This window comes from Microcaecilia unicolor, chromosome 2, assembly GCF_901765095.1.
Source record: "Microcaecilia unicolor chromosome 2, aMicUni1.1, whole genome shotgun sequence".
NCBI classification, from domain to species: Eukaryota; Metazoa; Chordata; class Amphibia; order Gymnophiona; family Siphonopidae; genus Microcaecilia; species Microcaecilia unicolor.
The window spans coordinates 373,708,944-373,721,573 of NC_044032.1; the positions used below are offsets into that span (position 1 = coordinate 373,708,944).

The following is a 12,630-nucleotide window of genomic DNA, read 5'->3' on the forward strand; positions in this document are numbered from 1 at the left end:
GTGCTGATCCTGGCCTGTTAAATGCTTTTGAATATCGGGAGGAAAGTGATTATATTCTAGTAACTTCACACACAAAACCTGGTAGAGGAAATGGAAGCAGAAGAGTGGGCATTTAGGACCAGATTCTACATATGGCACTTAAAAAATTATCACTGAAAAAAACTGTGCTTAGCACTAGTCTATCAACCTTGCTTAAAGTTGTGTGCGGTTTATAGAATACGTGTAGTGCCCATTCCTGCAACAATGATTTAGGTGTGACCATTTACGCCAACTAAAATCTGTTGTAAATGCACAAGCCTAACTTGGACATGGATCATATACATTCTATAACAGTGTGCATAATTTTTAGGAACGCCCATGAGCCGCCCATGCCTCTCTCATGGCCACACCCCCTTTTGAGATCCGCAAAGTAGAATTTATGCGCACCACTTTACAGAATACACTTAGAAAGTTGTGCATGTGCATTCTAATTAGTGGCAATAATTGCTTGTTATTGACAAATTATCAACGCTAATTGACTCGTTAAACAATTAAGTTGCATGCACAAATTGGTCGTGTGGCCAAATTGCGCAACAACTGTAGTTGCTATATATAGAATCCAGGGTTAAGCCATTATTTTACATATATTTCCAATGTAAATAGTGGCATTTGTACCTCTTTTATCATATACCGTTCTAAATACCAATTTCCAAAAGCTGCTGTTTAGACGCAGAGCTGCTATATCCACACACAGAGCAGGTGGATACAGCCACACACTCTGTGTGGCTGTATCCATGCCACACTGAGTTTTCAAGGGGTTGTGGCTTCGGTAGCATTTCAGCTTAGAACAGAGACAGCTGAGAGGAGATATGGTAGAGGCCTATAAAATACTTGTGGAGTGGATTCATTCAGTGCATTGGTGACAGTTTCCAGCTAGTGGGCTCAGAAGTACAATGGACTCATATGAGCCCACTAGGGACAGAAAAAGTACCTGCATATAGTATATTGTAAACATTTTTGGTTGTACCCACAGAAAGATGGTATTTCAAATCCATGACCACGTCCATTTGGGTAATATGTTTATGCCTTGGTAACTTATATGCTGTTACTTATCAACATTTGCTTATTTCTGATCTGAAGAAGAAGGGCTACCTTCGAAATCTAATCAAAAAATGTATTAAGTTAGTCCAAGAAAAAAGGTATCATCTTATTTTCTTTCCGACGTTTTATTTTATTCTATTTCTATTGATTACCTTTAAAAGTGGACTAACACGGCTACCACATCTCTCTACTCGAGAAGAAGGAAGCAATTCCTATAATTGGAACTGGAGAGAATAGATGATGTTGGTGGACTAGGAGGTTGGGATGCAGCTGGTATCAGTTTAGTGGTTCCAGTGCTGTTTGTGGGTGGGGTGGAACCAGAGCGCATACTCCTCTAAGCAGTGGGACCAAAAGTGATAATTTGAAATCACTGGCCGTTTTTGCAAGCCTTCCCTAATCAATGTTTTCCTACTTGAGCCCTGACCATTTTAAAATACCAATACCCACTAAAAATAAATTTCCTAAAGACCCGGCCCCTTGGGGATAACCCAAGCTCCCACATGCCACCAAAATACTCACTTTGCTTTGGTATTTCCTGATGAAAAAGACATAGAGCAACCACAGCTGCTTCTGTCTCTCCGACACTGCCCTTTAGGCTGATGCTAGCTGACACAAAACTCTCTTTTTCTTTTAAGTGGTTCAGCTGACACCGTTTGGATCGATGATGCCATAGGACAGAAGCAACTGGGGATCCTCCTGCCTCTTTTATATATGTGGGCACCAAAAAGCAAAGAGGGTTCAGGACAGGGGGTGTTGTGGATTTGGGGACTGCCAAGAGGGAAGTTATTGGAAAATGTATTAGTAAGGGATGGAGTTTTTGAAGGGGCACGCCTTCAACAGGAAACTTTTGCCTTAGGGCTAGGGCAATTTTGAGGATCCTTTTAGAGAGAGGTTTTTTTAGAACTGGGTTTTAGTGTCTGGTGCTGAATTGTTGTGATTGAAAGGAGAGTGTGTTGTTTCAGGTCCCTATAATTTTTACAGGAGTCAGCCAAGGAGTATTGCTCTTTCGATTAGGAATTCACAGATACAGCTGTGGCAAGCAAGGTGACTGTTCTGGGCACCATGCCAGTGTCAACTCATAAGGCCATATGGGATGGGGTTGCCAAAAGCAACCTTTTTCCATGGGTTCCATTTTACCCAGTGCACAGACACAATCCATCAACAGCACTGATAAGTTCCTTAAAAAAAGATCGATAAACCAATAAGATAGACTTGGGAAAATTCATTGCATATTCCTGGGATAAGCAGCATAAAATCTGTTTTACTCTTTGGGATCTTGCCAGATACTTGTCATCTGGATTGGCCACTGTTGGAAATAGGATATTGGGCTTGATGGACCTTCGTTCTGTCCTAGTATGGCAGTGTTTATGTTCTTATTTTCTTATCCATTTGTGTTCATGGGAGGAATACATTGGGGCATACTATGTTAATACCAATGAGTTTTAAGACAGTTAAGTAAATAGACCTTATCAACTTTCTTAGTGTTGCATGCTCCTGAAGAAATTGTATTGCTTCCATCATGCTGCTATGCAGACAGCAGTCCTGGATGCTGTTAAGGAGAACCCTGAAGAGTGTACCAATTCTCCGTTCTTCACTCATGGATTTGTGCTAGTGACAAAACAAAGCAAAACCTGAAACAACAACAGCAGTTGTCAACAGGGAGCTGTATTAATTACTTGCAATATGCCTCATAAGAGGAATGAGTCGGTTTTATTGCAGTACTAATATTACTTGTGATGGGAAAGTTACTCCAGCTGCTGTCATAATCTTTGTATCATTAACTTTCCTTGTTTTGAGGAAGAGATTAACAGCCTTACAAATTGTTACAGTAAATGCATGCCTTACCTCTGTGTTCACTAGAGAAGTTTCTATTGGATGGGAATAACCTTATGCACTCATTTTAAGGTACTACACCCTTCAGAACTAAGGGGAATGTGCTGCATTCATTACACACCAACAGTGAAATTTATATTAGAATTAATATAATTGGTTCAACATCTCTCTATCTGTAGATCTCATTATACCCTCCTGTCTAGCTATATAGAGAAGTCTCTCAGAGATTCAAGAAGTGGATGGAAAAGATTCCAATTATTTATATATGATGTGTACTCGTTTGAAGTTTTGTCTTAGAATTAATTCAGTCCCAAGCTCCCTTTTCTTTGGAATTATATTACTCTAGGGCCCCTTTTACTAAGTCATGTAGGCGCTTACACGCACCAAATTGGAGTTACTGCCTGTTTGCCACGTGGCACTTGCGGTAATTTCAATTTTGGCACGCACCCTCTACGCGTATATGAAAAATATTTTTTATTTTCTGGTGCGAGTAGCGGACATGCGCCAAGTGGCATATGATGCGCGTAGGTCATTACTGCCCAAATTCTTTACCGCTAGGACTATGGCTGGCTACCGTCTCAGACCCAAAGTGGACGCGCGGCAATTTTGATTTTGTCGCACGTCCATTTTCTTTAAAAAAAGAGGCCTTTTTAAAAGGTGCACTGAAAAATGATACTTTTGCACCCAAAACCTGCGCCTACACTACCGCAGGCCATTTTGCAGCGCACCTTTATAAAAGGACCCCCTAATTCCTTAAATACAGTGCGGTAAATATTTAGCCAGTGGCGGTCAGTGATTATTGGTCACTTCTGGTGTTATGCCCAAATATTCAATGCTGGGCTGTATCTGGGCACTGGCATGGAATATCCAAGTTTGTGTGGCTTGCTCCCCGTTTCCCTTGTGGCCCACAGCCTAGCCCAGTGCTAGCAATTAACTTCAGTGTGCAAGAGCCTCAACACCCACATATGCGAAGACTCTGCTGGTCCCGCCACCTCTAATGCATTCTATACACATTGTGTTTCCATTTGGGGGGGAGGGGGCCGGACCAGCAGGGCCTTCATGCATGTGGGTGCTGAGGTTCCTCCACACTGAGGTTAATCTTCAGTACTGGACTGGGTCAGGTGTTTTTCTTTGGTCCCATGGGAACAGAAGAGAGAGGGGAAACCTACTTGCAGTGAGTGAGGGAGAGAGCGACAATGTTGGGATCAGAGGAGTTTGGGAGATAGATGAATTGCAACACATGGATTATGGGGTAGGGAAGAGACAGGGGAGCTACTTCACATGGAGCGAGAAGCAAGATGTTAGAAATGGTGGGGGGGGGGAGAAAGGAGAGGAATGCTACACACCATGGAGGCAGGGAAGGGAAATAGGGAAGAAGAGAAATGCAGGAGACCATGTGTGGAAGAGGAAATTTTATGTGTATATGTAAAGGCAGGGTGGAATTTTATTTGTGCAGCCCCCTAGGAATAGTGCTGAAGTTCATGCGGCACTGTGTAAAAAGGCTGCCCATCCCTGCCTTATCCGATTAAGTGTGATATTCAGCACTTAACTGCATAAGCTAAACCGGATGAAGATAGGACTATGTTTTATGCAGTCCAGTTTGCTGATTAACTTAAGGGGTTAAGTACAGAGTACTAGTACTTAACTGCATAAGTGCCAAGTGTGTCCCCCAGACCACCCACAAAATTGCTGGATTTGTGTTTAGCAGTTCATGCTCATATTAACTGGCACTGTCCGATTCAGTGTCATTGAATGTCAGCGGAGAGCCCGCTCATGCCATTTAACCAGACAAGAGCCTCTTCTACCTGCTTAAATTGCTTTCAATATCAAACACAATATGTCTTTTCTAATAAGTGAATAGAACCCCTTGACTGTAGCAGAAGACAGTTTGCATGAGAATTATATGTATTAAGGATTGTTTTAGTCCAGAGAAATTGAGCAAGTAAAATTCAGAACTTTCCACTAATAAGGCTAATGAAGAGGTCATTTTAGTAAGAAATGGCCTTAGTGAGCTCTTCCGTGGGTCTATCCCGCACACTAAGGCCATTTTTACTGCAACCATAACTACTACTACTACTACTACTACTATTTAGCATTTCTATAGTGCTACAAGGCGTACATAGTGCTGCACAAACATAGAAGAAAGACAGTCCCTATTCAAAGAGCTTACAATCTAATAGACAAAAAATAAAGTAAGCAAATCAAATCAATTAATGTGTACAGGAAAGAAGAGAGGAGGGTAGGTGGAGACGAGTGGTTACAAGTGGTTACGAGTCAAAAGCAATGTTAAAGAGGTGGGCTTTCAGTCTAGATTTAAAGGTGGCTAAGGATGGGGCAAGACATAGGGGCTCAGGAAGTTTATTCCAGGCGTAGGGTGCAGCGAGACAGAAGGCGCGAAGTCTGGAGTTGGCAGTAGTGGAGAAGGGAACAGATAAGAAGGATTTATCCATGGAGCGGAGTGCACGGGAAGGGGTGTAGGGAAGGACGAGTGTGGAGAGATACTGGGGAGCAGCAGAGTGAATACATTTATAGGTTAGTAGAAGAAGTTTGAACAGGATGCAAAAACGGATAGGGAGCCAGTGAAGGGTCTTGAGGAGAGGGGTAGTATGAGTAAAGCGACCCTGGCGGAAGACGAGACGGGCAGCAGAGTTTTGAACCGACTGGAGAGGGGAGAGGTGACTAAGTGGGAGGCCAGCAAGAAGCAGATTGCAGTAGTCTAAACGAGAGGTGACAAGGGTGTGGATGAGGGTTTTGGTAGAGTGCTCGGAAAGAAAGGGGTGGATTTTACGGATGTTGTAAAGAAAGAAACGACAGGTCTTGGCAATCTGCTGGATATGAGCAGAGAAGGAGAGAGAAGAGTCAAAGATGACCCCAAGGTTTTGAGCTGAGGAGACAGGGAGAATGAGAGAGCCATCAACAGAAATAGAAAACTGGGGGAGCGGGGAGGTGGGTTTGGGGGGGAAAATGAGAAGCTCGGTTTGGTCATATTTAATTTCAGGTGGCGTTGAGACATCCAGACAGCAATGTCAGACAAGCATGCTGAAACTTTGGTTTGGATGCAAGGTGAGATATCAGGGGTAGAAAGGTAGATTTGGGAGTCATCAGCATAGAGATGGTAGGAAAAGCCATGGGATGAGATATTTCTGGCCGTGCACTAATGTTGCCATTAGCCATTTTAAAGAATTAGCACCTAATGCAGCTTAGTAAAAGGACCCCTAAGTTCATAAAGTTGACACAGTATTGTACATGAGCCAGTAAAAAATGGAGGTCCCTGTCCCAGAATTCTTTGCTCCTTTCCCATCTCACATCAGGAGTAAATTCTAATGGATGGTGCACTGTGCAAACACAAGTATCCCTCAAAAAAAAAAAAAAAGAACATGTGAATGCTGAAATGTAAGCATTGAACCCAGTGCTAAATATTGTAACAGTACTTTGGTTTGGGCATGACTTGCGATGAACTGAATGCATGTTGACTCGTTATTAATGCATACATAATGGTTAAAGCTGAAACATGTTGTATGTCAACAGGGCAGGTATCCTACATTGCTCCACCAAACCACCTAGACTCTGAGTTGGAAAGACCACATAAAGGTAAGGGGCTAATTTATTTGCACATTTTATACCTCAAAACTGCTCGGCAAGTCTATATTCTATATATTTGTTATCTTTTTGTATTTATTTATGTTTTTACTGACTTCCCTTAATTGACTTCACTTTTTTCCAATTTTTTCAAGGAGGAAAAATCTTCAGAAGCTCAGTAACTGAGTTCAGACACTCATAGAACTGGGCACTACCATCACCAGTCATATAAACCCCCTTTACTTACTTTTTATTGCCCCACTTTTTTGAAATATTAAATATCTTGAATTTAGTAAGCAGTTTTAAATTAACCGACAGGAGCCACTTAACTAAAATGGCACCAGCTCAACTGCGCTTCTCTATTTCACTTCTGAGCTTCCTCAAGAGCCGCCACTGAATATTTTTTGAACTGCCGGGTGCACTGCCTAGAAAAAAAGAAAGTAAAAGTCTTGTCAGATCATATTCCCAGATTTACGATAAACCAGGCACCGCTCTTGAGTGTAATACACCATATCACCTCTCCATTGTTTCTTCTAGTCAGCGTGCTTGCAAATTCAAAATGACGCTTAGTAATTTAACTTAGACACCAATCGATGTCCACCAATCTAGATTTAAAACGTAAGCAATGACGTGATCGTATCTACCAAACGGCATGGGAGGTAAAACATAACATTAAAGAAAAACCTTCCAGTCCATGGCTGTGTTAATATACCTGCCATGTAGTCTATATCAAGATGTGTACTGTGCAGGAGATGAAAGCATATAGAATTCTGCATATAGTCCATGGTGTGCTGGGTGCTTTCTAGAACCAGCCATACATTTTTCCAAATACCGGGGGGTGCTTCTATAAAAATTCTCTAATATTTATATGCACATGAATTACTCAAATGCTGGCATATGTATGTGTTTATCTATTCACAAGAAGAAGTAAACACTGATAACTCACTATGCACGTATCTCTGGTAGCGCTCACTTTGGAGCTCTCTGTAGCTTACAAGTTACGCACATGTCTCTGGAATTGTAGGCAGTGGTGTACCTATCTTTTGGTTTTGAAGGAAACACAGGAACAAAGAGGAGGAACAGCAAACTCCCACAGTGTTCAATGAGAGACAAAAAATGTAGAAGAGACATGTTCCAGGAAATCAGTCTAGGAGACATTCTTTGGAAGATTGTTGAAGAATAAAGGATTTTTGGAATGTTGAACCTTTGTCTCCTAGACTGATTTCTTAGAACACAACTCTTCCAATTTTTTTTAACCTACCTTGGTTGCCACCCGGGGTGGAACACCCGCTCTCCTCTGAGCAACGGGGTGTTCTGAACAGTCACACAACAGTCAGCTCTGTTGTTCCCCTGCGTCGAACAGGAAATTGACATCAGAGGGCACAGGAGACTGACAGAGCTGACAGCTGTGCGAGCGCTCAGCACATCCCCTTTGCTGCTTGCGGCCGGGGCAGATTGCCCCCACTGCCCCTTCCTTGGTACGCTATAGGGAGCAGGCATTTATAGGCTCATAATCTGTGCCTAAAGTTTACGCATGTCCCGTAAAAGGACGGTTTGGGGCAGATTGTGGGTGTGGTTTTGGTTTACATGCACGATTATAGAATAAGAGGGTTCTGCGTGTGAATTTAGGTGGGGGCATTTGCACCACGTTTTCGTTGGTGCAAATGGACGTGCTTAAATTTATGTGTGTGTCCCGGGACTTAAGCACTATTCTAGAAACCAAGCCTAACTTTAGGCACAGCTTATACAATTGCACTTAAGCAGTTTTTTCAGCACTGATTTTTTTTTTTTAGTTGCAATTTATAGAATTCACCCCTTAGTGCATTAATGGGAGGGGGAGCATTCACAGGGAAGGAGAATGGGCTGGGCCTAACAATTATGCATGTAACTAACAGAATACTGTAAGTTATACAAAAATTGCCACCTCTAGTTGCACCCATTCATGCTTGCTATTGACATGGCATAAGTGGACATGCCTAAATGTAGGCATGTTGATGCTGATTTATGCTTGTGTTCTAAAATGGAATGTTGGTGCCCAGATTCCGTTACAGAACTAACGCTCAGCATGCAGTATTTAAGCTCCTAAATTGTGACGCCTAATTATAGAATTGCCTTCTCTGTGACTATGTAGCAATCTGAGTGGTAGGCTCAACATGCTGATGCAATAAAATAGTTACCCATGGTAAATTGTTCATATTTTGCATTTGCATTCCATTTTCTAAGTACATTGTTTCTATATGCAGTATTTGAAAAGTGTACAAAATAAGTAATCAGGCTCAGGTAATACTCAACAAAGGGGATGATATAAAAAGCATCATTTTTTTAAACCCTGGAAAGAAACACCTAGCAATTTTCTCACACCCTTCAGTAGCAGCTGTTATCTCAAGGCTCTGATGTGTCCATAACGGCTGTCCTATCTTACACAGTATGTCACATTCTATTGAGACAAAGAAGTGGAACCAGCCCAGAGCCGTTTTGTTTGAGAATGACCCAACTCAGTTGTGTTTTGGTGAATGTGCCTGCCTTGGGGATCAAATATCCAAGCAGAGAATGTAATATATGCAACTCCACCTTTTAGAAATTGGCAGGTAGAACGTTGTCCATTAAATTACAAAGCCTCTCAATTATTAGAGAAAAATGATCAATCCCATTGTGCCTCTTGTACAGTGTTATGCAGTGAGATGCAGCTATTTAGTACTAGATTCTATAAATTGTACCTAAAAAATTGCTCTGGGCTGGTTCTGCTTCCTTGAGTGTCTGGTTGATACTGGGGGATCTGTTCATTCTCTCCCCCCCCCCCCCCCACAATATTTATTTCCACGTTATGCTGTATATGGCAATATTCCAACCAATAGATTTTCTTTCTTAAAATATCTTTTCTGCAGTGATATCGTGTTCTGTTCTAATCCTATTGTATATATTTAATTGTGTTTGTTCTATTTTAATATACTTTCTAATTTAATAACAAGTATGCTCCTGCATATATTAGATCTTTAAAAAGGAACTCTTCCTTGAACTTAGAAAGGAAGTCAAGCATGCATGTTGTTTTTGCCTCCTCGTTCTTCTCTGCTGCTCTATGATCCTTTTGGAGGGCAAGCGATCTTTTTTTCGGATCTGATCTTTAGATAAAAGAGCTAAAAAGACAGGAGAATGCGTAATTGCTAATTTCCCTACCTTGTCTGAATACATATTCCTTATTTTGTTCCTGAATGATTCACAGTGGGTGTAAAATAGGAAGCAGGCACAGTGCTGCTTTTCATTAAAAAGTTGAAATTTTACCGTTCACCAGAAAAAATGCGAGAACAGTTGGATCAAACTACATGAAAGCAAGTCTGCATTCTAATAGATAATGCTACAAAATCCTCATGGCTTACAAAATGGAGAATTCATGGCAAGCAAGGAATGTTACTGGGTTTGTAGGTTACAAGCTCTGGTTTCCAGCTTTGAAAACCCAAAACATGTTGCTTTTGGTGCCAGTAGTTGGCGGCTGTGTCGCAGCGATAAAAATAATAATTTGGCATTTGTAAGCCAAGAGCTTTTCATGCTGTACCACTGTTGGATCCAAACTGGCTCGCTGTCTAATGCTGTTTACATAATTGTGTCAGCTTCCATCTATGCCATGACCCCTTCACAGTGTTGGCTAGTTTCTTTCGTTGCCTATCACTGAATTCCTCCCTTGTTTTGCATCTCCTCTTACGTGACCTTTCAATATGTTGTTCTCACAATTCCTAAATGACATTTTCAAAAATAACCTCCTTGAAGTGGCAGAAGATGAATGTTTTTCAGTGCCCTCTGATCACTGCATCTAGTCCTAACAATGCTGATTCTGTAGCCTTATAGATGGTAATTAATTAGAATAAGAATGTATTTGGAGTGCATTGTTGTCAACCTGCCTGTACTGACAGGTATTATGCTTTTCGAGCAGAACATAACTTCATATATTTTACCTTTTGACTTTCATATCAAAAACCATAAACTGGGGTATTCTACCCTTTCTTAATATTACATACTCTCCATGAACACTCTGAGGTCCTTTTACTAAGCTATAGTAAAAGATAGGCTTTAGCATGCCCTTACACAGGTCTTTCCCGCATGCTGAGGCCATTTTTACCGTGGCTGTACAAATGGTTTCTTTTCTATTTTTTTTGCATTAATGGCTATGTGCTAATGTTCACAAATCTATCTAACAAGAGATACTCTTCTCAGGGTCTAGCTTGCAAAAATATTTAAGAAGCGTGAGGAGGAAAAAAGCCCCAAGAAGACCCCAGCATCATTTAGCTATGGAAGCTGGACTGCTTCATCATTGGCTTAAAATAACCTCCTACTTTAGCGTTGTAACGCTCCTTAATATTGAGCCAAAACAAATTTATATTGGACCAAAACAGTCTTGTATTGTTTGCACTCACTGTCTAATGCACAGAAAAATATATACTACAGTGACTTTCAGCTTTCACTTAGCTTCTTCTGGTGCTTCCTTTTCCACGGATAGAGACCGTGACTGTGATGACCAGCATTTCGTCAGCCTGCTTCAGGGTCTGGCAGTCAAAATGTTCTCCACACGCATCTTAGCAGAGGAGGAAGATACATTTAGCACATGGTTAGCACCCGCAGATTTCCAAGTTGCTGCAGGATACCCAAATATGTCCTGCGGTATTCCAATAACAGGTGCAGATCAGATATAGGACATTTCTCCATGGAAGGCACCATACAAAAAAATATTTGATTCTCATGTCATCCGAGCAATAGCAAAATAAATCTTTCCACTATCAAGTACATTGTGAAATACAAAAATGTCATAAAACAGTAATATTAAATCTTATGATTCAAACCACAAGAACCCTACCAATGAATAGGCAGCACTATAAATATTACATTGAGCCCTATAACACCAATAGATCTACTACTTTACACAGAAGTCACAGAATACCATACCTCTGTCACATGCAAAACACAGGCAGACCGTCACCAAATACAGAACAAGGGATCACAAATTAGAAATAGAAAAATAGACAAAAATTGAACTGGGAACCCCTAAAAAAGTCAAACTAGACGTACCACACTATAAGAGAAATAAAAATAGAAATGTATTTCCTCTTATACTGAACATAATACAAAGACATCCATGATACACATTTCCCAAACTAACATGTTTTACTTAATACATTAAAAATAAAACTATTTTCTACCTTTGTTGCATGGACATTGTATTTTTCTATAATGCCAGTCCTAGTTCCTCTTTTCTGCTTTCCTATGTGTCTTCTGCTAACACTTTTTCCAGGGGCTGCTGTCCATTTGTCATTTTCATTCACCTGTCTTGTTCCACTTCCTCACTCAATCTATCTCTGACGTATTGATCTTTCCCTTTTAGTTATTTCCTCCCTTTCTTCCTTTGCTGCCTGTCAACTCAAATTTTCATCCGCTTCCTCGCCTTTTGGCATCCATCTCCTTCTTTTTACATTTCAACTATCAACTTTCTATTTCCTCCTCCCCCTAGCTCTTCCAGTTCCTGTCTTACTCCTTCTCTGGACTCCAAATCCCTTCTATGTTTCCTCTACTCCCCATTGATTCATTTTTACCCTCTTTACTTACTATCCTCCTTAGATTCATCCCTTTCACAACCGCCCGTGGCGTCTCCCACATAGTTCTCCCATTCCCAATTTCTCCCCTCCTTCCATCTGCCGATATAGACCATCATCTTCTTCCTCTCTCTACACCCTCCACCCTCATTGCCTGACATCTGCCTGTTTTCCCTCCTCCCCCCCAGTATTTTCCTATACCATATCTTTCCTTCTCTCTCTCTCTCTTTCCTCCCTCCCTGCCCCTGTGGTCCAAAATTTCTTCCCCTTTTCCCTCACTCCCTGCACCCATAGTCCAACATCTCTTTCTCTTTTCCCTCCTTACCTCCCTTCAACTGTCCAGCATGTCTCCCTCCCTTCTGCCCCAAGGTCCATAATTTCTCTCTTTCTTCCCTTCCTCCCCTTATTCTCCCCCCTCCCCATCCATCATTTCTCTTTCTTCCCTCCCCCCTTCCTCTAGTTCATCATTTCTTTCTTTTATCTCTCCATGCCCTTGTGGTCCAATATTTTTTATCATTTATTGATATACCTCCTCTCTCTTCCATTCCTTCCACCCTCAGGT

The 12,630-nt window shown here is 41.3% G+C and overlaps 1 protein-coding gene across 1 annotated transcript in view; it reads left to right on the top strand.

The window, feature by feature from the left end:
- The window catches only part of ADGRL3 (adhesion G protein-coupled receptor L3), a 1,077,673-nt gene that overhangs the window by 597,034 nt on the left and 468,009 nt on the right, over positions 1 to 12,630 (top strand). The window contains 1 exon segment of the mRNA XM_030194565.1: positions 6,442 to 6,504. Within this exon segment, the coding sequence (XP_030050425.1) occupies positions 6,442 to 6,504 (63 nt within the window).